The sequence below is a fragment of the Calypte anna genome, chromosome 3 (assembly GCF_003957555.1).
Source record: "Calypte anna isolate BGI_N300 chromosome 3, bCalAnn1_v1.p, whole genome shotgun sequence".
NCBI classification, from domain to species: domain Eukaryota; kingdom Metazoa; phylum Chordata; class Aves; order Apodiformes; family Trochilidae; genus Calypte; species Calypte anna.
This window is the reverse complement of record NC_044246.1, coordinates 114,434,585-114,461,842: the sequence shown is the minus strand read 5'-3', so window position 1 is coordinate 114,461,842 and position 27,258 is coordinate 114,434,585. Positions and strand designations below refer to the sequence as shown.

Here is a 27,258-nt window from a genome sequence, read left to right as displayed (position 1 = left end):
TTTTTTTTTTTTATGTATGTGTTGGGTTGGTTTTTTCCATTGTGTTTTTCTGTTCTAAAATGTTGCACAACTAATGGAAGTTTGTTTGCTCACATTGCATGCACAGCAATATTTGGCACGCTAGAAAAGGGTAAAAAAACCCAAAAAAAAACCCCTACCAGGAATAAGCATCTTGTCTTTATTTTTAATTAGGGTTTTTCACTGATACTTCCATGAAGATTCTCCCTGTCAGACAGGGAGGGCTCCTGTTTTCAGGGGAAACCTCTGGTGTAGATAAGTGGTTGAAAAACCCCGAGAAACCAAGGGTAGGAATAAAAAGTTTCACATCCATTCCCCAAGGCATGAGGATAACAGATGGAATCCCTCATGGATCTGGACTGGGTGATCTGTTGTACAACACATCATTACAAAACTTACCCAGGGAGTGAGGAGTGAGGTGACAGCATTTCCAAGGAGAATTATCCCAAGCAGCCACGTCTGGAAGCAGGAGAAAGATCTCATGGCACGAGATGAGGAGATACAAGAGCAGATGTGGCTTCGTGTCAGTAAGGGACACATCTTGGAAAAATTAGGCTAATCATCCCTGGCTTTAAATCAGTTATTACCTCCCAGGGAAAAAAAAAATAATTCAGGGGTGATTGTTGATCATTGTCTGAGAAGATCAGCTTAGAGCTCAGCAGTATCAAGCATTGGCAGTTGTTAGGAAAGAAAAAAGTTCAGCCTGGAGAAGAGGAGGCTCCCAGGTGAGCTCAGAGCAACCTTCCAAGATCTGAAGGGGCTCCAAGAAAGCTGGGGGAGGGCTTTGGACATGGGGGGGTAGGGAGAGGACAAGGGGAATGGGTTAAAACTGGAAGAGGGGAGAGTGAGGTTGGAGATGAGGAAGAAATTCTTGAATTTGAGCCTCAGGTTGCCCAAGGAAGCTGTGGCTGCCCCATCCCTGGCAGTGTCTCAGCCCAGGTTGGATGGGGCTTGGAGCACCCTGGGCTGGGGGAGGGGTCCCTGACCATGCAGGGGGTTGGAACTGAATGATCCTTAAGGTCCCTTCCAACCCAAACCAGTCTGGGATTCTATGAAAACAGACACGGGCATTCTGCTGGGGGAGAGAATCCCTACATTTTGATGACTGCACAGGAGTACGAAGCAGGAATGAGCTGCCCAGGACCAGTAAATCCATGGGATATTTAAGCAGTGGATGGTGCACACCATGTCACATGGACATAGGAAATATTCATGGGATATATGGAACACTGCACCCATCCCAGGGACCTAAATCTGGACCTGTAAAGGATTGCCAGGAAGCTGAAGAGGAGCCAGCAGTGTGCCCAGGTGGCCAAGAAGGCCAATGGCATCCTGGGCTGTGTCAGGAACAGCGTGGCCAGCAGGTCCAGGGAAGGGATTCTGCCCCTGTGCTCAGCCCTGGGGAGGCCACAGCTTGAGTCCTGTGTCCAGTTCTGGGCCCCTCAGCCCCTCAGGAAGGAGATTGAGGTGCTGGAGCAGGTCCAGAGAAGAGCAAGGAGGCTGTGAAGGGATCCAGCAGAATTGCTGTGAGGAAGGGCTGAGGGAGCTGGGGGTGTTGAGGCTGGAGAAGAGGAGGCTCAGGGGAGACCTCATCACTCTCTGCAACTCCCTGAAAGGAGGTTGGAGCCAGGGGGGGGTTGGGCTCTTTTCCCAGGCAACTCTCAGCAAGACAAGAGGGCAGGGTCTCAAGTTGTGCCAGGGAAGGTTTAGGTTGGAGATGAGAAAGAATTTCTTTCTGGAGAGGGTGATCAGGCATTGGAATGGGCTGCCCAGGGAAGTAGTGGATTCTCCGTGTCTGGAGATCTTTCCAAAGAGCCTGGATGTGGCACTGAGTGCCATGGGCTGGGAACCACGGGGGGAGTGGATCAAGGGTTGGACTTGATGATCTCTGAGGTCCCTTCCAACCCAGCCCATTCTGTGATTCTATGCCCTCTGTGTGGAACTCAGTGCTCTGCTCCTTGCACTGAGAACAACCTAGTAAAGAAGAAACAAAAAACAAACAAAACCCCACTACTTTTCCCTACACTTTCACCCAGCTGTTTCCTCCTCTAACAGAACCAAACGACCCCACACTCCCACCTGAAGCTGAGCCACCCCCTTTGCTGGGCTGTCCCCCTCTAAAAGCACCCGAACCACTCCTGAGAGCCTCCCCCGTTCCTCACAGGGAACTCAGCGCTCTCTCCAAGGAGCGGGAAAGCCGGGACAGGGGCAGTCCGGGCTCTCCCGCCCCCAGCGCCGCCGCTTCAAGCGCCGAAGCCCCAGCGGGGCCTCCTCCACCACTCCCCCTCAGGCTGAAGCGGTGACCGGCGTTGAAGGGAGGTTCCCCGGCACCGAGCCACCCCCCCCGGGACAGCAGCCAGCTCCTCACACACCCACGCCGGGCTTACGGGGGGCGGTGTCCACCCCCCCCCCCTCCCCGGAGCCGCCGCCGCTTTGGCGCAGCCTTGGGCAGCAGCGCGGGCGGTGGGTGCCGAGTGGGCGGGGCTTTCCCAAGCAGCCCACGGTGATTGGTCGCCCCCCGGCGCCGCCTCTCCTCATTGATCCCTTCCCGCCGCGCTCCGCCCCTCCCCGGCTGGTGGAGGGAGGGCGCGAACGTGCCGGGCGGGCTGTTCCCTGAACGGGGGGTGCGCACGGCCGCCACGTGGGGAACTGCACGTAGCCAGCGAGGGGGGGGCGGGGGGGAGGGCACGCGCCGTTCCCGCCAGCGCCGAGGGGCGAGGAGGGGGGGGAGGAGGGGGGGGGTGTGGGATACACGCGCGTCAGGGAGGGGAGGGGAGGGAAAGGGAGGGGGGGCGGCCATAGGAGGGGAGGGGAGAGGGTGAGGGGAGGAGGGGAGGGGAGAAGGGGAGGGGAGGGGGGGAGGGAAGGAGGAGAGGGGAGGAGGCGAGGGGAGAGGGTGAGGGGAGGAGGGGAGGGGAGAGGGTGAGGGGAGAAGGGGAGGGAAGAAGGGGAGGGGAGGGGGTGAGGGGAGGAGAGGAGGGAAGGGGGTGAACGGGAGGAGGTGACGGGAGGAGGCGAGGGGAGAGGGTGAAGGGAGAAGGTGAGGGAAGGAGGTGAGGGAAGGAGGGGATGGGAGAGGAGAGGGTGAAAGGAGAAGGTGAGGGGAGAGGCTGAGGGAGGGAGGTGAGAGAAGGTGAGGGGAGAGGGTGAGGGGAGAATGGGAGGGGAGGGAGTGAGGGAAGGAGGGGAGGGGAGAGAGTGAGGGGATGAGGGGAAGGGAGAAGGGGAGAAGGAAGAGGGGAGGAGAGAATGCCAGGGGAGAGGGCGAGGGGAGAAAGGGAGGGGATGTGGGGAGGGGAGAGGGTGAAGGGAGGAGGTGAGGGGAGAAGGAAGATCGCAGGGGAGGAGGGGTGGGGAGAATGCGAGGGGAGAGGGTGAGGGGAGAAGGGGAGGGAATGTGGGGGGGGAGAAGGAGAGAAGGAAGAGGAGGGGAGAAGAAGATAAGGGGAGAAGAAGGGGAGGAGGAGATGGTGAGGGGACATCATGAGGGGAGATGAGGGATGAGTGGCAGCTGTGAGAGGAGAACATGAGTGAGGGACAGCTGTGAGGGGAAGAATATGAGGGGACATCATGAGTTATGGGGGGACATCGTAAGGGGTGGGTGTTGGCTGTGAAGGGACATCTTGAGGGGACATCATGAGGGGTTAGGGGCAGCTGTGAAGGGACATCATGAAGTGAAGTGAGGGGCAGCTGTGAGGGGAGATAATGAGGGGACATAAGTGGTGGCTGTGAAGGGACATTTTGGGACAGCATGAGGGGAGAGGGGCAGTTATGAGGGGACATCATAAGGGGGGAGTGGTGGCTGTGGAGGGGCATCTTGAGGGGACATCGTGAGGGGTGAGGGGCAGCTGTGCAGGGACATCATGAGGGGACATGAAGGGGGACATCATGAGGGTGAATGGTGGCTATGAGGGGACATCATGAGGGATGGCTGTGAGGGGACATCATAAGGGGGGAGTGGTGGCAGTGGACGGGCATCTTGAGGGGACATCATGAGGGGTGAGGGGCAGCTGTGAGGGGTGTCCATGAGGGGAGATGAAGTGAGGCCACAAGTGGAGATAATGAGAACATGAAGGGAGATGAGGGGTGGCCATGAGGGATAGCCACGAGGTGCAAGGGACAGCTGTGAGAGGGGAGGGTGGCCATGGGGCTGTGAGGTGGGAGATCACAAGAGGGATGTGGGGGGGAGAAAATAAGGGGTGAGCATGAGGTGCAAGGGACAGCCATGAGGATGGGTGTCGGGGTAGGAGAGGTGGCCATGAGGGGTGGCTGTGAGGGATGATCATGAGGGAAGATGAAGGGTGGCCATGGGAGGTGAGGGAGCAGCCATGAGAACATGAGGGGAGATGACAGGAGGCTGTGAGATGCATGGACTGCTGTGAGAGGCGGCCATTGGTAAAGATCATGGAGGGAGATGAGGGGTGGTCGTCAGATGTGGGGGTCAGCCATGGGATGTGAGAGTGGAGTAGAGATAACTGGTGGCCTGAGGATTTGAGGGGTGGCCATGAAAGGAGATCATAAGAAGAGGCGGCTCAGGGGAGACCTCATCACTCTCTCCAACTCCCTGAAAGGAGGTTGGAGCCAGGGGGGGGTTGGGCTCTTTTCCCAGGCAACTCTCAGCAAGACAAGAGGGCAGGGTCTCAAGTTGTGCCAGGGGAGGTTTAGGTTGGAGATGAGAAAGAATTTCTTTCTGGAGAGGGTGATCAGGCATTGGAATGGGCTGCCCAGGGAAGTAGTGGATTCTCCGTGTCTGGAGATCTTTCCAAAGAGCCTGGATGTGGCACTGAGTGCCATGGGCTGGGAACCACGGGGGGAGTGGATCAAGGGTTGGACTTGATGATCTCTGAGGTCCCTTCCAACCCAGCCAGTTCTATGATTCTATAAGGGGAGATGAAGGGTGGCCATGAGGGGTGAGGGTGGCTCAGGGGTAGAAGGAGCAACTCTAAGGTACAAGGGACAACCAGGAGGGGTGAGGGTGCCCTTTGGCCAGGAGGGACAGACATGGGGTGTGAGGGACAGTTCTGTGTGGAGATCATGAGGAGTGGCTGTGAGGGGTGTGAGGTGGCACCTCTGGAGGGGGAGATGAGGGGCTGTGGCCATGCAGGGAGACAGAGGGTGGCCATGGGACTTGAGAGGCAACCACGTGGAGAAATGAAGGGTGGCCATGAAGGGTGAGGCACGGTAGCTATTGGGTGTAAGGGCCCACTGTGAGGTGAGAAGTGACCATGAGGTGCGAGGGACAGTGGCCATGGGATATAAGGGGACCTGAGGATTGACAGTGAGGGCTGAGGGGCAGCTGCCATGAAAGGTGGTCGTGGGGTGATGGAGGAGGCCCTGAGGTGTGGCCGTGGTGAAACGAGGGGCTGTGGTGGGGAGAGATGAAGGGTGGCCATAGAATCATAGAATTGGCTGGGTTGGAAGGGACCTCAGAGATCATCAAGTCCAACCCTTGATCCACTCCCCCCGTGGTTCCCAGCCCATGGCACTCAGTGCCACATCCAGGCTCTTTGGAAAGATCTCCAGACACGGAGAATCCACTACTTCCCTGGGCAGCCCATTCCAATGCCTGATCACCCTCTCCAGAAAGAAATTCTTTCTCATCTCCAACCTAAACCTCCCCTGGCACAACTTGAGACCCTGCCCTCTTGTCTTGCTGAGAGTTGCCTGGGAAAAGAGCCCAACGCCCCCCTGGCTCCAACCTCCTTTCAGGGAGTTGCAGAGAGTGATGAGGTCTCCCCTGAGCCTCCTCTTCTCCAGCCTCAACACCCCCAGCTCCCTCAGCCTCTCCTCATAGTGTCTGTGCTCGAGTCCCTTCACCAGCCTGGTTGCCCTCCTTTGGACCTGCTCCATGAGGTGTAATGGCCGTGGGTGTGAGGGATGCTAAGAGGGGAGATGAGGGGTGGCCATGAGGGGTGAGGGGACAGTTGCAGAGCATGAGGAGAAGCCATGGCTGGTGCTGAGGGCAGGGGAAGGTGAGTGGTGGTGCAGGAGCAGGGGTGAGGTGCCCCTAACAGCACCCACCAGCTCCTTCCCCCAGAAACTCTGAGGAGCTTGGGAGGAAATTTGAGGACTATTGCTGGAAGCAGAAGGTTTTGGCTTCTGTTTGGGACCTTTGGAGAAAGCACTTTATTTTTTCTGGCCAAAAAAAACCCCCCAAAAAAAATACATATGTACAAACGTTGTTGAGAAATACTCGAGTCCACGTACAGACACAGCAAGATTAATTTTTTTATACGAGTGGATGACAAACCCCTTCTTCTCCCAACAACATACCTGGGACAACTGTAGTAAAATCCTGGCAGTGCTGTGTATGTGAGTTAGTGGTAAAAATACACTTTTTTTTTTTCTTTTTTAAGCTGGCAATAGGCCCGGCGTTTCTCCCAGCGAGCTGACACACACGAAGACAAATTGCCTCGCCTGAACCGAGGTTTTAAAGGTGATTCCCCGAAGCTGCTCTTTGGACAGAGGGATGTGGTGCTTGTTATCCTTGGGGGGGGGGCACCAGTCCGAGTTTTGGGGGAGTCCTGAGGAAAACTCCAGGTTGTGTGTTGCTCACTGAAGGGCCAAGCAGCAAAAAGCAGGAGATTTTAGCACGGGGAACCAAGGAGCCAAAGCTTTTGAGTGGGGGAAATTCAGTGCCTGAAATGGAGGGAAATAAAAACAAGCAACAAACCCAAAAGGAGCATCGCTGGTTTGAATTTAATTCATATGGTGGAAAAGCTCGGGGAAGGTGCCTTGGCAGGAGGGAAACCTTCGAGGCTTGTGTGTGGTGGGGACTGGAGCTGGGCATCCTCACCATATCCCCTCCAAATCAAAAATAAATGAGGGGTAGGGCTCGTTAAATGCCAAATGAAGAGGATGCGGGCGTGGAGCCGGGACCCTCCGTGGCGTTCCTGCGTGGGTGGCGGGGAAAAGGACAGCGGCGTGACCCCGCTCCTTGAGCCGAGAGTGCGGGGTTAGCACCGGCCCTGCGGAGGTGGGAAGCCCCGATGGATAAAACTTTAAAATATAAGCTTCAATATATGTATTTTTTTAAACGCTTCTTCAGGCCAATAGAGCTTAGTAAGCAAGAAGAAGCGCTGCCAGCCGCCACGCCTGCAGCCTCCCCCCATCCGACCGCCCGGCCCCAGCGCTTGGGTAAACAGCGGGAGCCTGGGGGGGCTGCAGGGAGCCCGGGAAGGGAGCACGGTGCCTCCCCCCATCCCTTCATCCTGCCCCATCCTCCCGGAGCCGGCTCGCTTGGAGGGCAGAGGCGGGAAGGAGCCGGTACCTCCCCTGCTGCCTTCCTTCCCCCCGCGGTGGGCGGGCGGGGAGCGCCGGCATCCCCCGGGCTGGAGGAACCCGGCGGGAGCGGCGGGGCTGGGGCCAGGGCCGGGCGGCGGGGGCGTGAATTTAAAGGCAACCACGGAGCCAATGCGCAGGAAGGGGCTGAGCATGTGGGGAGGTTGTTTACACCAGCCCGGCCCCGGGAGCTTTAACCCGGCCGGCGGCGAGGCGAGGCGCGGAGCGGGGCTCCCTGGGACGCTGTGAGTAGCGGGGTAGCGGCAATGGGGATTCCTCCCCCCGACCGGCCTCTTCTTCCCTTCCTCCTCCCCATCGGGAAAATAAAAAATTTAAAAATAAAAAAAAAAGGGGGGAGGGGACACAGGGAAGGAAAAAAAAAATAAAAAAAAACCAAAAAACAAAAAACCGCGCGAGGGAGCGGTGGTTCCCGCCCGCCCGGGCCGGGCCGGACCTCCCCCGGCCCCGGCTCCTCCCCGCCCCGCCCGGCGGGGCTCCAGCCCGGGGCCGCCGCGTACGTGAGCCGGCCGCGGCGGGGACGGGGATTTCAAAACAAGCTGCGGCGGGGGAGGAGGGCGGGGGAAGGCGGGAGCCGCGCCGGAGGTAAGCGCCGAGCAGCGCCGGGCCCGCTCTCTCGCCGGGCGAGCCCCGTCCCTGGGGGGAACCGGCTCCGCATCCCCCCTCCCCGCACACACACCCCCACCCGCCGGTCTGTGCTGTCCCCCGGCGCATGCCCCCCCTTCTCCGACTCCTTCCCGCTCAGCCCCAACCCCCGGGGCTTCTCCAGTATGATCCCCCGCCTTCCCTCCGTTTCTCCCGGTGTTTGAGCCCCCTCCCCCGGTGCGTGCCCCCTGCCCGGTGCATACTCTCCCCTTTTTGCCCCTCGGTGTGCGGTACGCCCCTGGCCTGCCCGGTGCATGAGTTCCCCCCCGCTCCGGTACACATCCCCTCTTTCCACCCCCGGTTCGTGCCCCGCCGGTGCACAGTCCCCCACCCCCTTTTCCCCGGTGCATGCCCCCCGGTAAACACCCTCCTTTCCCCCCGGTCCATGTGCCCCTCTAGTAACCCAACCCCGCTGCATGCCCCCCCGTTGCACAGCCCCCCGTTCCATGCCCTCCCCCGGTACACAACCCCTCCTTCCCTCGGTAACCCAACCCCGGTGCATGTCCCCTCGGTACCCCCCTTCCCCTTTCCCCTCCGGTGCATGTCCCCGCGGTACACCCACCGCCCCCCGTTACCCCCTTTTCATTCCCCCCCGCCTCTTTCCACGTCTCCCCCCCTCCTTCCCGTGCAATGTCCCGCCCTTTGGGGGCCTGTGCCCGGTGCTTCCCCCCCTTCCCTCCCCTCCCTCCCAGCGCATGCCCCGCCCCCGGTTTCTCCGGTGCTTGTGTCCCCCCCTTTCCCCGTCCCTGTCCCCGCAGCCCGCCCCGCACACACGTGCCCTCTCCCTCCTCCTCCTCCTCCTCTTCTTCCTCCCCTGCCTCGGGGCCCTGCCATCTTCCCCACGTGCCCTGCCCGCATGCACACACACACAAACACACGCGTGAACGCGGCCGTGTCGTGTCTGTCACACGTGCCTTGGCTCCTGCTGCACCCCTCGTCCCGCTACCGTGACTTCAAATCATTCCCCGCCGGCATCGCTCCCAGAAAGCACCAAATCCCCGCCCTTCCCTTCCTGGCTGCCCTCGCCGCTGGCACCCGCCTGGCCCGACGGTGATGCCTGGGGAAGTTGCTCTGCCTTAGGACAGAAAATGCGTGGTTTGGGGTTTTTTTTTGTGGTGGCTTTTTATTTTTGTTTTTTTTTTTTTTTTTTAAGGCATGCGGGTGTTCCCCAAAAGCGTTTTGCTCCGGAATCATTTCCCCGACGCTGGGGTGGGTGAGGGTCGGGAACCCATCCCGGTTCCACTGGTGACACGTTGGCGAGCAGCAAGTGTTGGGATGAGGAGGAAACTTTGGGGAAGCAGCTCCTGTTTTATAGTATCGTCCGTGAGGGTGGGTTTGGCTCTGTCCTGGGCTGGTAGATCCTTCTCACTTCTTTTTCATTTATTTTTTTTCTTTATGAAGTGCCAAACTTTGGGAACAGCTCTGTGCAGATATCTTGTTTCCCAGTCACGTGTGTCCGTGGGTACGGAGGTGGAGTGTGGTTTGTAACAGGCTTGGAGATGTTTTTAGGATGAAGGGTTTTGTAAAGGGTTTGGAGATGTTTTAGGATGAGAAGGGTTTGTAAGGGGCTCAGGGATGTTTTTAGGATGAAGGGTTTTTTAAAGGGTTTGGAGATGTTTTAGGGTGAGAAGGGTTTGTAAAGGCCTTGGAGATGTTTTAGAATGAGAAGGGTTTTTAAGGGGCTTGGAGATGTTTTTAGGATGAAGTTTTTTTTAAAGGGTTTGGAGATGTTTTTAGGATGAAGGGTTTTGTAAAGGGTTTGGAGGTGTTTTTAGGATGAAGGGTTTTTTAAAGGGTTTGGAGATGTTTTAGGATGAGAAGGGTTTTTAAAGGGTTTGGAGATGTTTTTAGGATGAAGGGTTTCTTAAAGGGTTTGGATATGTTTTAGGATGAGAAGGGTTTGTAAGGGGCTCAGGGATGTTTTTAGGATGAAGGGCTTTTTAAAGGGTTTGGAGATGTTTTAGGGTGAGAAGGGTTTGTAAAGGGTTTGGAGATGTTTTAGGGGGAGAAGGGTTTGTAAAGGCCTTGGAGATGTTTTAGGATGAGAAGGGTTTGTAAGGCGCTTGGAGATGTTTTTAGGATGAAGTTTTTTTTAAAGGGTTTGGAGATGTTTTTAGGATGAAGGGGTTTTTAAAGGGTTTGGAGATGTTTTTAGGAGAAAGGGCTTTTTAAAGGGTTTGGAGATGTTTTAGGGTGAGAAGGGTTTGTAAGGGGTTTGGAGATGTTTTTAGGACGAAGGGTTTCTTAAAGGGTTTGGAGATGTTTTAGGATGAGAAGGGTTTGTAAAGGGCTTGGAAAGGTTTTTAGGAGGAAGGCTTTTTTAAAGGGTTTGGAAATGTTTTAGGATGAGAAGGGTTTGTAAAGGCCTTGGAGATGTTTTGGGACGAGAAGGGGCTCTTCAGAAACCGCAGGTTGGGAAGAGAAGATTAAAAGCGGGTTTGTTATCAGTCCTTGCAGCGTTCAGGGTCTATTGCAGTCTGGACTTGGTGGCTTGAGTTGCAGATCTGTGGCGTGGTGGTCTGTGGCAGCGTTAGGCTCGATTTGAGGGACCCCACCAGCATTTATTCTGGAAAAAATGGGGGAAAAAGGTGCGCTGTAATTCCACATTCTCTGGGAAGAGGATTTATGCTGGTCCTGGTTGGCACCAGAGCTGCCTTCCTCCTGCCAAACCCCAAATAACACCCAGAGTGAGTGTGGGGGGCACCCACCCCGCTTCCCCATGGCCCCCTGACTTTCCCTGCATGCTGAAGGAAGTGTTCCTCATTCCCAACAAGGAATGAAAAAAGGTGCTCTGTAATTCCACATTCTCTGGGAAGAGGATTTCTGCTGCTGGTCCTGGTTGGCACCAGAGCTGCCTTCTTCCTGCCAAACCCCAGGCAAACAACATCCAGGGTGAGTGTGGGGGGCACACACCCCACTTCCCCGTGGCCCCCCGACTTTCCTTGTGTGCTGAAAGAAGTGTTCCTCATTCCCAACAAGGAATGAAAGAAGGTGCTCTGTAACTCCACATTCTCTGGGAAGAGGATTTGTGCTTCTGGTCCTGGTTGGCACCGGAGCTGCCTTCTTCCTGCCAAACCCCAGGCAAACAACATCCAGGGTGAGTGTGGGGGGCACCCACCCCACTTCCCCGTGGCCCCCCGACTTTCCTTGTGTGCTGAAGGAAGTGTTCCTCATTCCCAACAAGGAATGAAGAAAGGTGCTCTGGAAGTCCACATTCTCTGGGAAGAGGATTTGTGCTTCTGGTCCTGGTTGGCACCAGAGCTGCCTTCCTCCTGCCAAACCCCAGGCAAACAACATCCAGGGTGAGTGTGGGGGGCACCCACCCCACTTCCCCGTGGCCCCCCAACTTTCCCTGTATGCTGAACAAAGTGTTGCTCATTCCCAACAAGGAATGAAAGAAGGTGCTCTGTAACTCCACATTCTCTGGGAAGAGGATTTGTGCCGCTGGTCCTGGTTGGCACCAGAGCTGCCTTCCTCCTGCCAAACCCCAGGCAAACAACATCCAGGGTGAGTGTGGGGGGCACCCACCCCACTTACCACTGGCACCCCTGAACGAAGTGTTCCTCATTCCCAACAAGATGCCTGCTTTCCCAAAAACCTCCACCCGGCCTTTCCAGCTGCGACGCCGGTAGGCACGAGGGCTGCCGGTTGGGTTTTTTTCCTTCATCCCGGCGACAACTGGGGAAAAAAAAAACCAAAAAAAAACCATAACAAACCCACAACCAAAAAAACCTCTGTCCAAAATACACGCCCGGCATTGAAGCAAGAAATAATTTGGGATCTGTGCCGGCTCTGACCCCTGCGGCGCGTGATTGCTAACAGCTGGGAGGACTCGAGGCGGCAGCGTGGCCTCCCCAGCTCCCCCTGCACCACTGACACCCTCCCAGCTCTTGCTCCTCTTCTTGCTTTGTGTTTTGGGGCATGCTGGGTGTGGATTTTTTGGTGTCACCCTCGGGCTAACGGGTTGAGCGCCGAAAAGGGATCCAGGCCTTCAAAAAGTCTGCTGGAAGCAGACGTGGCTCCCCCCCAAAAAAACAGCTTTGGGAAAGGTTTTCCTTCCCCCGGTTGCGAGCGTGTCCTCTCTCCTCCTCGCCTGCTTCCCCCCCTCCTCTTCAGGCTGGAGGGGGAAGGAAAAGGGAAGGCGAAATGAAACCCTGAAGGAAATGAGAAGCAGCTCCCACCTTCATTTCTGCCTTTTCCCTGCACCTGGCTGCCGGCCAAGCGCTGCCTCGAAAACCGGCGGAGATTCGGCGCCGGGTTCTGTTCCGTGGCGGCACCGGCATCGACTCCCTGAGCCCTTGGAAGGGCAGTTCCCACGTATTCCTGCTGCCCGGGTTTAGAAGGTGTTGCAGGGAGGAAATGTGGTCTGGTGTGGTTAATTTCTGGGCAAGGTGGAGTGGCTTTTGTGGCAGCTTTTTTTTTTTTATGAGCTCTGGGATTCAAAGCAAACCGCTGCCTTGTCCCCTCCCTGCTCCAGCCCGTTTTGGTCTCCTTGTGGGTGAGAAATAAAGGTTGGATCTTACCCTTGTGCTCAGCCTCGGTGAGGCCTCACCTCAAGTGCTGCCTGTGGTCCTGGGTACCACGGTATAGGAAGGACATCGAGGTGCTGGAGAGGGTGCAGAGAAGAACAACTGATGAGGGGTCTGGAGAGCAGATCTTCCAAGGAGAGGCTGAGGGACCTGGGGCTGTTCAGCCTGGAGAAGAGGAGGCTGCAACGGGGAGACCTTAGAGCACCTTCCAGTGCCTGAAGGGGCTCCAGGAAAGCTGGGGAGGGACTTGGGACAAGGGGATGGGACCCTGCGAGGGGGAAGGGTTTCCAGCTGGGAGAGGGGAGATGGAGATCTTGAAAAGGGAGGGAGGGAGGGAGAAGTTCTTTGGTTGGACTTGGTGATCTCAAAGGTCCTTTCCACCCATGACCATTCTGTGATTCTCAGGGAAGGTTGAGGTTGTTATTAGGAAAATTTTCTTCACCAAAAGAGTGGTGAAGCATTGGAACAGGTTGCCCGGGGAGGTGGTGGAGTCACCAACCCTGGGGATTTTCAAAAAACAGGTAGATGTGGTGTTTCAGGAGATGATTTAGTGGTTAAGGTGGTGTAGGACTGACATTTGGACTCGATGGTCTTGAAGGTCCTTTCCAACCATGATTATTCCACGATAAGGAGATTTGGGAACAGAGCTGTGTGGCCAAGTCATTTGTGTTCATCAGAAAACACGTTGCAGCATGGAAAAAAAAGCCATTTTCAGACAGAAGGGGCTGTGGAGCATCCCTCACTGCAGTGTCCTCTCTGTTCCGTGGACAGGGAGGAGGGGGAAGCCCAGGGAGCAGCTCTGCCTGTGGGATGGGGCCTGGGTGCTGTCCCTGCCACTCCTCTCTCCATTTTGCAGCCCTTCCTCCTGCTCTGTTTGTTACAACTCCTCAAAAGTTGTTAATTTTCTACTTGGGGAGGGGTGGATTTCGGGGGAGGCCAAAGCACGGGGGTTCCGTTTGTCCATAAAACCACTCATAACTTTGGGGTGTTGTTTGAAGTGGGGATGTGGTTTGGAGGAGCCCTTCCCGGGGTGGTCAGAGGTGGAAAGGAGCAACGAGCTCTGCTTGGCTTCCTTGGGAAACTTTTCTCATCCCAGACAACAAAAATCAGGTGTTAAAAAAGAATTAATAAAATTGGATCTGCCTTTAAAACGCCTCTGCCACTTCCCAACGGGGAGCTGAGCATCTCTGACAGCCACCCCCAGGAGGAGGGGAGGGTCTGGGTGCCAGCACCCATCTGCTTGAGGATAATCCCCTCTTGCACGAGCACCTTGGACTCTCCGTGGCCCAGGGTGTGCTCTGACCCACCAGACACCTGCAGCCCCCCCAGGGTGACATTCACTGACAAGCCCAGGTGATGGTTTTGCACCCTCACCCTTCAGCCTCCCTTTCCTGCACCCCTTGGAGAGGGTGCTGAGCTGGGAGAAGCTTTGGGAGGAGGATGGGATGGAGGAGAAGTTGGATTTATGAGGGCTGGTTGCATCCCTGTGCCTGGGTTTCCTTTAGTGCTCTAGGAAGTGTGGAGATGCTTGTTTCTTTTAAAACAGTGGTAAAATGGACAAACCTGGAGAAATGAGCCAGGCTTGCAAGCAGAGCTGCACCAAGACGAGGGAAACCTATGTCAGAGGAAAAGGAAACTATTTCTGGGGGTAAAAATAGGTTAATGATAGTTGCAGGGAAACAGTTTAGGATCAGAATGCTCCAAATCCTTCCTTTCTTAACACCAGCAGAGCAGGAGAAAGGTTCTGTTGGCAGACCAACCCTGAACATGAGCTTGGAGAAACCTCTCCCAGGAGCATGAGAGTTCCCAAAAAAGGGGAGCACAGGGGGGTAGGCTGGGAAGGGGGATGGCATTCTGTGCCAGAGAGGTTTCCTCCCCAGCTGCAGAACTGTGCTGGGCAGGGGCCCAAGTCTGGGGGTCAGGGTTAAGAAGGGCAGGGGGGTGTTTCAGTGTGGCAGGGTGGCTTTAGGAACATGCTGGTGACATCTCACAAGAGGGGGATGTGGGCTCCGAGGGCTGTTCTGACTGGGGAAGGGTTTGGGAGGGGTTTGGGGTCTGGAGAATAGGTCTTTAAGTGCTGGAGAGAAGATCAGCTGATGAGGGGTCTGGAGAACAGATCTTCCAAGGAGAGGGTGAGGGATTTGGGGCTGTTCAGCCTGGAGAAGAGGAGGCTGAGGGGAGAGCTTATTATTGTCCTCTAAAACTACTTTGAAGGAGGCTGTAGTGAGGTGGGTGGTGGCCTTTTCTCCCCAGGGACCAGTGAGAGGACAAGAGGTGATGGGTTCCAGTTGCACCAGGAAAGGTTCAGGTTGGTATTAGGAAAAAATTCTTCCCCAAAAGAGTGGTGAAGCATTGGAACAGGTTGCCCAGGGAGGTGGTGGAGTCACCATCCCTGAGGATGTCCAAAAAACGGGTAGATGTGGTGTTTCAGGAGATGATTTAGTGGTTGGAGTGGTGTAGGACTGATGGTTGGACTCGCTGATCTTGAAGGTCCTTTCCACCCATGGTGATTCTATGACTGTGTTTTATGGAGTTTCCTTTGGGCTGGCTGATGGCTGATCCTTTTTTTTTTTTTTTTTTAAGACAGGTTTAGGAGCTGCAGGTTGGGAGGAGCTGAGGCACACTGCTGTCCCCATGCTCCCAAGGTGTCTTAGAATCATAGAATGATTTGGATTGGAAGGGAGCTCTAAAGCTCCCCCAGTCCAACCCCTGCAGTATCAGGGACACCCTCACCCAGATCAGGGTGCTCAGAGCCTCCTCAAGCCTCACCTTGAACATCTCCAGGGATGAGGCCTCAACCCCCTCCCTGGGCACCCTGTGCCATTGTTCCACTGCCCTCATGGGACACAACTTGTTCCTCACATCCAATCTAAAGCTGCTCTTCTCTAATTTAAACCCATTGCCCCTCATCCTATCACTCCAGGCCCTTGCACACAGTCCCTCTCCACCCTTCCTGTAGCCCCTTCAGATACTGGAAGGTCACTGTTAGGTCTCCCCAAAGCCTTCTCTTCTCCAGGCTGAACACCTCCAGCTCCCTCAGCCTGGCTTCCCAGCAGAGGTGTTCCAGCCCCCTGAGCATTTCCATGCCCCTCCTCTGGACCCTCTCCATCAGCTCCATGTCCTTCCTGTGCTGAGGGCTCCAGAGCTGGATGCAGAACTCCAGGTGAGGTCTGACCAGAGCAGAGCAAAGTGTCAGAATCCCTTCTCTCAACCTGCTGACCACACTTTTTGATGTCTTTTGGTGATGGGACTGTTGGCTCATGTCCAGCTCTTCATCCCCAGGCCCTTTTCTGCAGGGCTGCCTTCTAACACCTCATCCCCCAGCTTGGCCTGACAGTGCAGATGGTTCTGACCCAGCTGCAGGACCCTCTGCTTGGCCTTGTTAAAGCTCATGAAGTTCATCTGGGCTCACCTCTCCAGTTTTATCCAGCCCCCTGAGCATTTCCATGCCCCTCCTCTGGACCCTCTCCATCAGCTCCATGTCCTTCCTGTGCTGAGGGCTCCAGAGCTGGATGTGGCCCCTGTGTCCAAGTGCTGCTCCATCCTGGCACGGGGCTGCTGGAGCAGCAGGGAGCTCCCTTCTTCTTTCTGGTTTTTTTTTTTTTTGTGCTCGTAGGGTGTTGGGAAAGCACAAATTGAACATCATGGTCCCTCAGGGAAGGTAACATCCTCCTCTTGTCCTTCTCCTCCACAGCTTCTCCGAGATGGCCAGCGTGCTGTCCAGGCGCCTGGGGAAGCGCTCCCTGCTCGGCACCCGTGTCTCTGCCCCCAGCACCTTGGCTGAGGGGGTGCTAGTGCCCCCCCAGATCTCCAGCTTGCAGACTGACCTCAGCCAGCTCCCTGCCCACCCAGAGGATGGACTCTGCATGCCAGCAGTGGAGGAGAGCAGCCAGGCACCCAGGGTCCCCAGCCCCAGCCACCGGCAGCTCTGTGCCGGGCAGCAGGTAGGTCATGGAGCTCCTGGTGTCCTGGGGTGGTGGGATGTGCTCCAGTGGGGAATAAAACTCCTCAGGCTCTCTGAATGTGAGGTGCAGTGGGGAGGTGTGATTACTGAGAGCTCTTAAGGGGTGTTAGTGCTTTTCTGGTTGTGCCTGAGGGGTTTGGACTGTGCCAGCTCAAGAAGCTCCTCTCCTGGAGGAGATGTCTCTAGTCCTAGCCAAAAGTGGCTGCCTTGAGAAGGAGATAAGAAGGCCTGATGCTTCCCTCTAGTGTTCCCCAGCTGTCTGAGGCTGAGGGAGTTGTCTTCCATACAGTCAGTGACTCCGTGTGGACTTCTCTTCCATGGACTTGTCTTACCTCCCCATTACCCACAGTAACATCTGAAGGCAAATGGCAAGGAGCCCCCCAGCTCCATGAGCCTCATGGCTCCAGCCTTCAGAGCTCAGTCTGCAGCAGCTTTTTGTAGGGTCAGGGGTCAAGGGTGTGGACATACATGGTGAAGAAGCTCTTGGTTAAGAACAAGATGTGATGGCTCACCTAGAAAGGATGTCTAGTCCTGCTGGAGCCTGCTGTTCCTTGTGCCCTGAGCTCCTGATCCTTGGAGCTCCATAGAATCATGGAGTGTCAGGTTGGAAGGGACCTCATCCAGTCTAATTCTTAGGAGATGCTGCTTGGGGAAGGGAGCAGTGCTTGTTTTCAGTCCCACTGGATCAGTTCCTGTTGATGTCAGGCCAGACAGCATTGTTGGAGGGCAGCTGGGAGCTGCTGCTGTAAAGTTTATTTCTTGGCTGATACCTGCAGGACTCTAAAACCTTCTTTGGCCAGAGCTTGTGACACAGAGAGTAAATAAGGCCCCAGTCCAGTTTTCTGGCTCCTTCTGCCCAGTTTTTATTAACCAGAGGATGGTGAGAGCTGTTTTCCTCTACTGGGAGCAAGAGGCAGGATCTGTGGCTGTGGCTCTGCAAAGCCAAGGGAGGTGTTGGCTCCTCTTGGCACACATTGTCAGGGAGACAACTCCTGTGTTTCACAGGGAATAATCACAGAACAGCTCAGGTTGGATGGGACCTTAGAGATCATTTCCTCCAACCCCCCTGCCATGCCCAGGGACACCTCTCATCCAGCCCAGGCTGCTCCAAGCCTCATCCAACCTGGCCCTGAACACCTCCAGGGAGGGGGCAGCCACAGCTTCTCTGGGCAATCTGTTCCAGAGTCTCAGCACCCTCCTGCTGAAGAACTTCTTCCTCAGATCCAGCCTGAACCTCTTCTCCTGCACTTTCCATCCATTTCCCCTTCTCCTGTCACTGGACACTCAGGAAAAGTCCCTCTGCAGCCTTCCTGGAGGTTCCCTTCAGGGATTAGGGGGCAGCTCTAAGGTCCCCCTGAGGCTTCTCTTCTCCAGGCTGAACAATCCCAGCTCCTCAGCCTCTCCTCATGGCAGAGCTGCTCCAGCTCCTGGATCATCTTTGAATCCTCACTCTTGTTTTCAGAAAGTGAGGTCAGGGTTTCTGTGCACTTGTACTGATCTCCTTCAACCTTGGTCATTTCTTGGGTATTTTTTTCCAGAAGAAGGTCCCACCTGAGCTGCTCTCACAAGCTCTGCCTTGGTCAGGGTGTGGGTGCGTGTGTCCACCCATGGTGCTTCCATAAAGAGATGTTCCTATTCCTATAAATAGCCAGAGACATCTGGAGCATCTTTGGACACAGATACATTTCCATTAACAGAAATAGGCTGATGGGTGGTGGTGGAAAACTTGCCTATCAGGAGGAGTTTGGGAAACTATGAAGGAGGAGGTGAAGTTTGCACATCACCTTCCCCAAGGAGCTGGGACTGGAGGAACCAAACTGTGAATCCAGCACCCAGGGGAACCTCTGTTCCTTGTCCCCCTCTGGCTTTTAATCCTTTTATCTCCATACTTTGCCAGGGTGTTTAATGCCTGTGAGAGTCCTTGCAGCAGGATGATGTGAGAGCAAAGCCAAAGCAGACAAATCCTTGGAGAAAAGTCCACTCAAAACCACAACACTCGAGGGAGGCAGCAGCTGGTGCTGGCTCAGGAGATCCATGGGATTCCTGGAGTCAGGGAGCTTGTGCCTGGGAAGAGCCAGGTCTTTTGGTGGTGGGGTTGGGATGAACCCTGGCCACCTCTTTGCTTTGCTGTGACAGCAGTCTGAAGTCCAAACCCTTCAGGACAGTCCTAAATCCCTCTGGAGCTCCCTCTACTGCGGGAAGAGGGAGGGGAATCCTGCAGTGGGCTCAGGCTTGGCTTGTGCTGCAGCAGGGTGGGAAGTGACCCCCACCCCTCTTGTGCCATTTTCAGGTCCTTGTCACCTACAACGGGCAGGAGTGCCCGGGCCTGATGGAGCAGCACAACCCCCTGGGTGACAAGGTGAAGGTGCTGCTGCCTGAGCAGGGTTTGCAGGCCTGCTGGAGGGTGCAGGATGTGCCCCAGACCCCAGCCCTGCCCTCTCCTGGTGGTCCTGGCCCTGCCGAGGTGCTGCAGAGATCTGTGTCCAGCAGCATCGATGTACCCAAGAGGTTGGTGATTTGGGTTGGGGGTTTTCTCTCCCTCAGGGGGGGGGATCTTGGTGGCTCCAGCAATGCCAGAGTTTGGGGTTTGCAGCCAGAGAGAGGGCAGTGATGGAGCTTGGGGATAGATCTGCCTTCCCAGTGCTGGATTATCCAAGGGATGTTTAAATTTAGGGATTAAGGGGATTTGAAAACTTATTTTCCTCCTAAACAGGGAGAAAACATCCTTCCCAAAGATTTAGAAATGACTTGGAGTTTATGGAGGGATGTGGGGGGATGGTTGTGGATCCTGCAGATGCTGCTGCCCTTTGGGTTCTGGGTGATTCCCTGGGTCATACCCAGGATGTTAATTTGCTTTTTCCCCTCGGGGTGTTTCCCATCCCTCTCCCTACAGGAAAGCTGATGCTGCTGTGGAGATGGATGAGATGGTGGCAGCCATGGTGCTGACCAGCCTCTCCTGCAGCCCCGTGGTGCAGAGCCCTCCTGCCACTGAGAGCAGCATCCCCCGTGAGTCTGTGTTTCATGGCTTTGGCAAAAAAAAAACATCATCTGAAACAAAAAAAGAGGGGAAAAAAAAAAAAAAGAGATGTGGAGAAATGTGCTGTGCCCTTTGGAACTGCTTTTCCCCCAGGGAAGTGGTGACAGCACCAAGCCTGCCTGAGTTCAAGAAGTGTTTGGATGATGGTATCAGGCACGTGGGGTGATTCTGAGGGTGCCCTACACAGGGACAGGAGCTGATGATCCTGATAGGTCCCTTCCAACTCGACAGATTCTGTGGTTCTGTGATTTTATGGTTTCTCAGTGTCACCCAGTGATGCTTTGCTGGGTGACAAACAATTAAGTGCCAGGACAGGGATTGTGCTGTGGGTAGGGCAGGGGGACAGGGTTCCAAACTGCAGGAAGGGAGATTTCAGATGAGTTCTGAGGAAAAAATTCTTTGGTGTGAGTGTGATGAGACCCTGGAGGTGGCCAGGGAGCAGCACCCAGGTCACAGTGGAGCCCACGGGTGCTTCTTGGGGCTGAGCAAGCCAGGACACCCCTGGCAGCGTGGTGGGGGTGACCCTGCCCTCCAAAACCATCCTGGGGGAGCCCCCCCACCCAGGAGTCCCAGGCCAGGGAGCACTGCCCGGTCGCTGTTCCTTTTTTTAGAGTCTGTTTCATTCCCCAGGAGTCAAATGTAGACAGAAGGATAAAAATAACTCCTCTGGAGCCGTGGGAAGTGTGTGTGCCCCTGGCACTGGCTGCACCCCGGGGGGCACTGCTGGTGCCAAGGAGGATGGGGAAGGGAAGTGAAAAATGAAACAGGGATAAAGGGCCAATAATTGGGAGCTGAGCAAAAGTGCAAAGGCTTCACCTTGCTTGAGGGCTTGTTTGTGGTTTTTTTTTTAAATAGAAGGAAGGTTGGAGCTATTCAGCTTGGAGGAAAGAAGGGTCTGGGGAGACCTTAGAGCACCTTCCAGTACATGAAGGGGCTGCAGGAAAGCTGGGGAGGGACTTTTCGTCTGAGAGGGCACTGACAGGACAAGGGGTAATGGTTCTAAACTGAAAGAGGGGAGATTTAGGTTAGGTAATCATGAAAAAAAAAGCTCACCATGAGGGTAGTAAGAATCTGGAAGAAGTTGCCCAGGGAGATGGTTGATGCCCCATCCCTGGCAGTGTCTCAGGCCAGGTTGGATGAAGCGTTGGACATCCTAGTGGGAAGTGTCCCTGCCCATGCAGGGGATCTTGATGATCTTTGAAGCTCCTTCCCAACCCAACCCATTCTGTGATTCTCTCCAGCCTCAGAGCTGATCTCTGCCTAGGGCTGGGGGTTTGGTTGTCCCCAAGCTGAGGCCATGTCCCCTTCCCCACAGCCTCCCGGGCAGCCTGTGATCCCTGGAAGGAAAGCGGTGATGTCTCGGACAGTGGCAGCAGCACCACCAGTGGGCACTGGAGTGGTGGCAGTGACATCTCCACCCCCTCACCCCCCCACCCTGCTGGCAGCCCCAAATACTCCAGTGAGGCCTTGAGCTCCCCCCAGGCTGACGACGGCTTCGAGACCGACTCCGACCCCTTTCTCCTTGACGAACCCGCCCCACGCAAGAGGAAGGTACTGCTGGTGGGGGTGGGAGGGGCCCAGCAACCACTGGGGTGACTGGAATCGTGCTGGTGTCCCCTGGAAGGGACGCTGCCACCAGGCAGGGGGTGAGCCAGGCTGTGTCTCTCCCCCAGAACTCTGTGAAGGTGATGTACAAGTGCCTGTGGCCGAGCTGCGGCAAGGTCCTGCGCTCCATCGTCGGCATCAAGAGGCACGTCAAGACCCAGCACCTGGGGTAAGGCAAAAGTCTCATCTCCTTCCCTGCCTGACCACCAGAGCTGCCCCATTTGTGATTCTCACAGTGAATGTAAATTTCCTGTCCTTAAGGGGGCCTGAAAGGAAGCTGGGGAAGGGCTTTGGACAAAGGCCTAGGGGGATGGGATGAGGGGGAAGGGTTTCCAGCTGGGAGAGGGGAGATGGAGAGGAGATCTTGGGCAGGGAGGGAGAAATTGTTTGGTTGGACTTGGTGATCTCCAAGGTCCTTTCCAGCCATGAGCATTCTGTGATTCTCAGGTGTGGGACATGGGTTAGTGGTGGCCTGGAATAAGGTGATGTCCTGGCTGGGCTGGAGTGGGCTAGGAGAAGGGGGAAGGGTTTGGAGCTGGGAGAGGGGAGCTGGGGATGAGATGTGAGGGAGGAATTGCTTGGGGTGAGGGTGCTGAGCCCCTGGTTGCCCAGGTTGCCCAAGGAAGCTGTGGCTGCCCCATCCCTGGCAGTGTCTCAGCCCAGGTTGGATGGGGCTTGGAGCACCCTGGGCTGGGGGAGGGGTCCCTGACCATGGCAGGGGTTGGGACTGGTTGAGCTTTAAGGTCATTTCCCACCAAAACTGGTCTGGGATTCTACCAATATCCCCAGTATTGGAGATACTGTCTCCTCTGCCCTGAGCTTGGCAGTTCTCAGCCAGGCAGCCCATATCACTGCAGCCACTCTTCCACATGTCCACACTCAGGGAGCCCAGAGCTTTCTGGCAGCACAGGAGCTATCTTTTGGCTTCAGGACTGCCCAGCTCATGTGTGCATTTTGCACTGGCAGGTGCTGAGTTTACACGTGAGCCCCAGGCTCCTGGGCAGAATCCAGAAGGCACCAGCCCAGTGGGGTTTCACAAGGGCTGGCAGCTTGAGAGCTCTGCCTGTTGTGCTGGGGGTTGGCTCCACCTCCACCACCCATGTGCCATCCCAGTGGTGGCCACCCCTTTGGGCAGTTTTTCTTTGCTCTGTCCTGATCTTTGATGATCCTGGAAGGTGTCCAGAGCAGAGCCACTCAAATGCTCAGAGGGCTGAGCACCTCCCTGGGAAGCCAGGCTGAGGGATTGGGCTTGTTCAGCCTGGAGAAGAGGAGGCTCCCAGGTGAGCTCAGAGCAACCTTCCAATATCTGAAGGGGCTCCAAGAAAGCTGGGGGAGGGCTTTGGACACAGGGGGGTAGGGAGAGGACAAGGGAAATGGGTTAAAACTGGAAGAGGGGAGAGTGAGGTTGGAGATGAGGAAGAAATTCTTGAATTTGAGCCCCAGGTTGCCCAAGGAAGCTGTGGCTGCCCCATCCCTGGCAGTGTCTCAGCCCAGGTTGGATGGGGCTTGGAGCACCCTGGGCTGGGGGAGGGGTCCCTGACCATGCAGGGGGGGCACTGGGGGAACTTTAAGGTCCCTCCCAACCCAAATCAGTCCATTCTGTGATTCATTGATCTCCTGTGAATTCCCCCCAAACTACCAAGTGCTGAGGGTGTGGGTGAGGGTATCAGCTTTGCTGTCTTCTCCTTTTGTGGCCCCACTGCACTTCTCACCCCAAAATCCTCTATTTGTGTCTGTGTTTTCCCCATGTGTAATTTTTCTTCTCTTCTTCCTTTGGAAATGCGATTGCCAGGGCAGAAGAGCAGTGCTGGACTGCCATCCAGTGCTCAAGAATAGAAATGGGAACATAATGAGAAAAAAAAAAAAAAAGATAAAAAAGACTCCAGAGGCTGTTACCTGCTGAGTGAACAGCCAGCTAAATGAATTTGATTAGAAACAAGCAGAGGATTTTCAGTGCTGTCCTGTCAGTGTGCCAGGATTTTGAAAGGTCCTGGAAGAGGTATTGATGTAGAGAAGAGCAGCTTTAGATGGGATTTTTGGAACAAGTTGTGTCCCATGAGGGCAGTGGAACAATGGCACAGGGTGCCCAGGGAGGGGGTTGAGGCCTCATCCCTGGAGATGTTCAAGGTGAGGCTTGAGGAGGCTCTGAGCACCCTGATCTGGGTGAGGGTGTCCCTGATACTGCAGGGGGTTGGACTGGGTGAGCTTTATACCCAAATTATTCTGACCTTCCAACCCAAATTATTTTATCTTTCTGTGGTCTCCCTTAGAAGTGCCAAAAGCTGCTGCAGGGGCTGTGCCTGCTCTGCCCAGGAGGGTGAGATGGCTCTGCCTCTGGGAGTTTGGGGGCTGCTGAGTTGGATGGAAGCAGGGACTGACTTTTTCCCCCTCCTGACTTTTCACCCCTCTCCTTTTTTCCTCCCTGGCAGGGACAGTGCAGACTCTGACCAGCGGAAGCGGGAGGAGGATTTCTACTACACTGAAGTGCAGGTGAAGGAAGAGCCAGCACCAGAGGTGGCCCCTGCCACCAGCCCCACATCTGTCTCTGCCCCCATCATCATCCAGCAAGCCCTGGCCAAGCCTGAGCCTCTACTGCTGGAGCAAGCAATGCCAGAGCCTGCCCTGGCCAGCAGCACCCTGAGCCAGTCTGCCCCCAGCTCCTTCTGGCACATCCAGGCTGATCATGCCTACCAGGTGAGCTGGTAGCAACTCCTTGAGGCTCTGTCACCTCCTGAAATCTTAAGAATTAGAAAAACCTTTCAGTTGGAAAAGATCTTTAAGCTCATCAAGTCCCAACAGCTAAGCCAGCACGGCCAGACCCTTGCCCCATATCCCTCATCCCCACATCCCCAGGGGTTGCTCTGAAACCCCTCCAGGCATGATGGGGACTCCAGCCCTGCCCTGGGCAGCCTGGGCCAGGCCCTGACAACCCTTTCCAGGCAGAAATTCTTCCCCAGCTCCAACCTAAACCTCCCCTGGCTTCTGCTGAGGCTCAGGGGGAGCTCCTGGCCTCTGCTCCCCTGCAATTACCCGGGTTCTGGTATGCACCACACCCAGCTGCCAGCAGATAACAGGGGCTGGAATGCAGCCCTGCCGGATCCTGCACCTCCCTGCTGCACACCTCGGCCAGAGCAGCAGCTTTTGAGGCACAGCACCCAGAGTGGTGGCCCCATGGGCACCCTGGCCCTGTGGCCATTGTCCCAAGGGCTGCTTGGGAGGTGAATGCTGGTCTGGAGCTGCAGGGTAGTACAGGGATAGAGTAGATACAGGTCCATGAGCTGCATCTGTATGCACTCCCAGCCCAGGGATTGGATGTGATACCATCTAAAAGCAAAAAGGTTGTGTAAAGAGGTGTAAAAATACACAGATCCTCCTCCTGGATGCTGGGAGGGCTGGAGCAGCTCTGCTCTGGAGCCAGGCTGAGAGAGTTGGGGGTGTTGAGGCTGGAGAAGAGAAGGCTGCACCGGGGAGACCTTAGAGCACCTTCCAGTGCCTGAAGGGGCTCCAGGAAAGCTGGGGAGGGACTTGGGACAAGGGCCTGGAGGGATGGGAGCCTGCGAGGGGGAAGGGTTTGGAGCTGGGAGAGGGGAGATGGAGAGGAGATCTTGGGCAGGGAGGGAGGGAGGGAGGGAGAAATGGTTTGGTTGGACTTGGTGATCTCCAAGGTCCTTTCCAGCCATGAGCATTCTGTGATTCTCAGGTGTGGGACATGGGTTAGTGGTGGCCTGGAATAAGGTGATGTCCTGGCTGGGCTGGAGTGGGACAGGAGAAGGGGGAAGGGTTTGGAGCTGGGAGAGGGGAGCTGGGGATGAGATGTGAGGGAGGAATTGCTTGGGGTGAGGGTGCTGAGCCCCTGGTTGCCCAGGTTGCCCAAGGAAGCTGTGGCTGCCCCATCCCTGGCAGTGTCTCAGCCCAGGTTGGATGGGGCTTGGAGCACCCTGGGCTGGGGGAGGGGTCCCTGACCATGGCAGGGGGATGGCACCAAACCAGTCTGGGGTTCTATCAATCTCTGTGTGTTTTGGCTTTGCAACCAAAAGCAGCTGCAGGAGTGAAGCAGCTGCTGTGCCCAAGGGTGCCACACACAGGGCTGGGGCTGTGCAGGATCCAGCCCTGGAGGAGAAGGGGCTGAGGGTCTCAGGGAGGTGAATGCCCAGGGGCTATTGCTGAACTGTTTTTTCCTTCCCTCCCCCAGGCCTTGCCCTCGATCCAAATTCCAGTGTCCCCCCACATCTTCACCAGCATCAGCTGGGCCACTGCCACCTCGACTCTCCCCTCCCTGTCACCGGTGAGTCCCTCCTGCCTCTCCCCTTCCTCTTTTTGGGGTGCAGGCTTGGGCTGGGAGCTATGGGGACTTCTTTTCTCCTCCTTCCTCACTTCCAACAGGTTTGTGGGCTGGGGGCACCCTTCTCTTCCACAAGGAAGGACACGAGGGGACACGGGGGACAGGGAACCAACTTGTCCCTGCTGTCCTTTGACTCCCAATTTCCCCCGCAGGTGCGAAGCCGGTCGCTCAGCTTCAGTGAACCCCAAGCACCCACTTCCATGCTCAAATCCCACCTGATCGTTGCCTCACCACCCAGGGTGTCCATCAGCACCAGGTGAGGGTCCCACCAGCCAGGGGGGTGCAGAGTTGGAGGGAGATGGGTGCCCTCCCAGCACTGGAATGATGATTATGGGGCCTCACCCTTTAGATACACCCCTGAAGGTCTGTAATGGGTTGGTAAATGTTATTTTCCTGCACCTGGGGAGGAATAACCCCAACCACCAGGATAGGTGAGGGATGTCCTGCTGGAAAGCAGCTTCCTGGAGAACCTTGGAGCCCCAGTGGGCAGGGAATTCTCCATGGGTCAACAGTGTGGCCAAGAGGGGATCCTGGGGGGCATCAGGAAAAGTGTGTCCAGCAGATCTGGGGAGGTTCTCCTGCCCCTCTGTTTTGCCCTGGGGAGACCACACCTGGAATCCTGGCTCCAGTTTGGGGCTCCCCAGTTGAGGAGAGACTGGGATCTACTGGAGAGAGGCCAAGGGAGAGCCCTGAGGGTGCTGAAGGGACTTGAGCATCTCTGCTGGGAAGGAAGAGTGAGAGCCCTGGGGGTGTTGAGGCTGGAGAAGAGAAGGCTGAGAGGGGATCTGATCAATGTCTCTAAATATCTGAGGGGTGGGTGTCAGGAGGAAGGGGCCAATCTCTTGTTGGGGTGCCCAGGAACAGGACAAGGAATAATGGGTTGGAGCTGGAACAGAGGAAGTTCCAGCTCAAGCTGAGGAGAAACTTGTGGAGTGTGAGGGTGAGGGAGCCCTGGCCCAGGCTGCCCAGAGAGGTTGTGGAGTCTCCTTCTCTGGAGCCTTTCCAAACCCCCTGGATGTGTTCTGTGTGTCCTGCCCTGGGGGATCCTGCTGGGGCAGGGGGGGTTGGACTGGGTGAGCTCTAGAGGTCCCTTCTATCCCCTGACAATTTATGAATCTGTGATTTATTCCCTTTTACTTTGTTACAGGAAGGTCCGTGGGGAAGCCAAGAAGTGCCGTAAGGTTTACGGCATCGAGCACCGGGACCAGTGGTGCACAGCTTGCCGGTGGAAAAAAGCCTGCCAGCGTTTCCTGGACTGAGCCTGGCACCCTGGTGCCACCTCCCCTCCCCTGCTCCTACCCCGGGGAGCACCCAAGTCCCTCACTGCTGCAACCAGGGACCTTGGAGGTACCTCCTGTGGCCCCCAGAAGACACCTCCAGAGCTGCGTGTAAATTCCTCCTCCCGTACATTGTGCATCTGCTGGGTTTGCTCTTCAAACAAAAACCTTTTTTTTTTCCCAACTTTTTTTTTTTTAAGAGTAGCTCCCTTTGAACAATCAAAGCCGGGGCTGGGAAAGAAGCTGGTTCCTCAGGGTGTTTTTTTGAGGGAGATTGTAGGTGATCTGGGGACCAAAGAGCTGCTTCCATTTCCCAGGTCAGCCCTAAAATCTCCCGAGGTGTCTCAGCAGGGCTGGGAGGTGCTGGAGCAGCTTCTCCTGCTCTTTTTGACTACCTAGGAAAATGCCCACCCCTCGGATCCTTGAAGGGGAGGGGGTGGTGACCTTTATAGCTTTAAAAAAGAAAACAGTTGGCTTGCTACAAGCCGGGCAGGAGCAGTTCTGGGGGCAGGAGTCAGAGGTTTCTGTCCCTGTGTGGATGC

The 27,258-nt window shown here is 55.9% G+C and overlaps 1 protein-coding gene across 2 annotated transcripts; it reads left to right on the top strand.

Moving 5' to 3' along the window:
• The first annotated feature begins 7,442 nt into the window (after nt 1–7,442).
• On the top strand, nt 7,443–26,893 carry ZNF395 (zinc finger protein 395). Of its 2 annotated transcripts, none has more exons than XM_030448619.1 (10): nt 7,443–7,544; nt 16,186–16,435; nt 18,746–18,963; nt 19,349–19,461; nt 20,808–21,043; nt 21,166–21,266; nt 23,527–23,791; nt 25,290–25,382; nt 25,592–25,695; nt 26,587–26,893. In XM_030448619.1, the coding sequence occupies exons 1-10, from the start codon at nt 7,453–7,455 to the stop codon at nt 26,696–26,698; spliced, it is 1,584 nt and encodes a 527-aa protein (XP_030304479.1). In that variant the 5' UTR covers nt 7,443–7,452; the 3' UTR covers nt 26,699–26,893. The 2 variants fall into 2 exon arrangements, with proteins under 2 accessions (XP_030304479.1, XP_030304480.1); XM_030448620.1 differs by lacking the exon at nt 7,443–7,544 and adding an exon at nt 7,872–7,902.
• The last annotated feature ends 365 nt before the right edge of the window (nt 26,894–27,258 follow it).

Bases quoted from the DNA above. Each gene is read 5' to 3' on its own strand.
- ZNF395 (XM_030448619.1), top strand. From the start codon at position 7,453: ATGTGGGGAGGTTGTTTACACCAGCCCGGCCCCGGGAGCTTTAACCCG. The intron at 7,545-16,185 runs GTGAGTAGCGGG...TCTCCTCCACAG, and splicing joins GCGGGGCTCCCTGGGACGCT to CTTCTCCGAGATGGCCAGCG. The intron at 21,267-23,526 runs GTAAGGCAAAAG...CCTCCCTGGCAG, and splicing joins GTCAAGACCCAGCACCTGGG to GGACAGTGCAGACTCTGACC.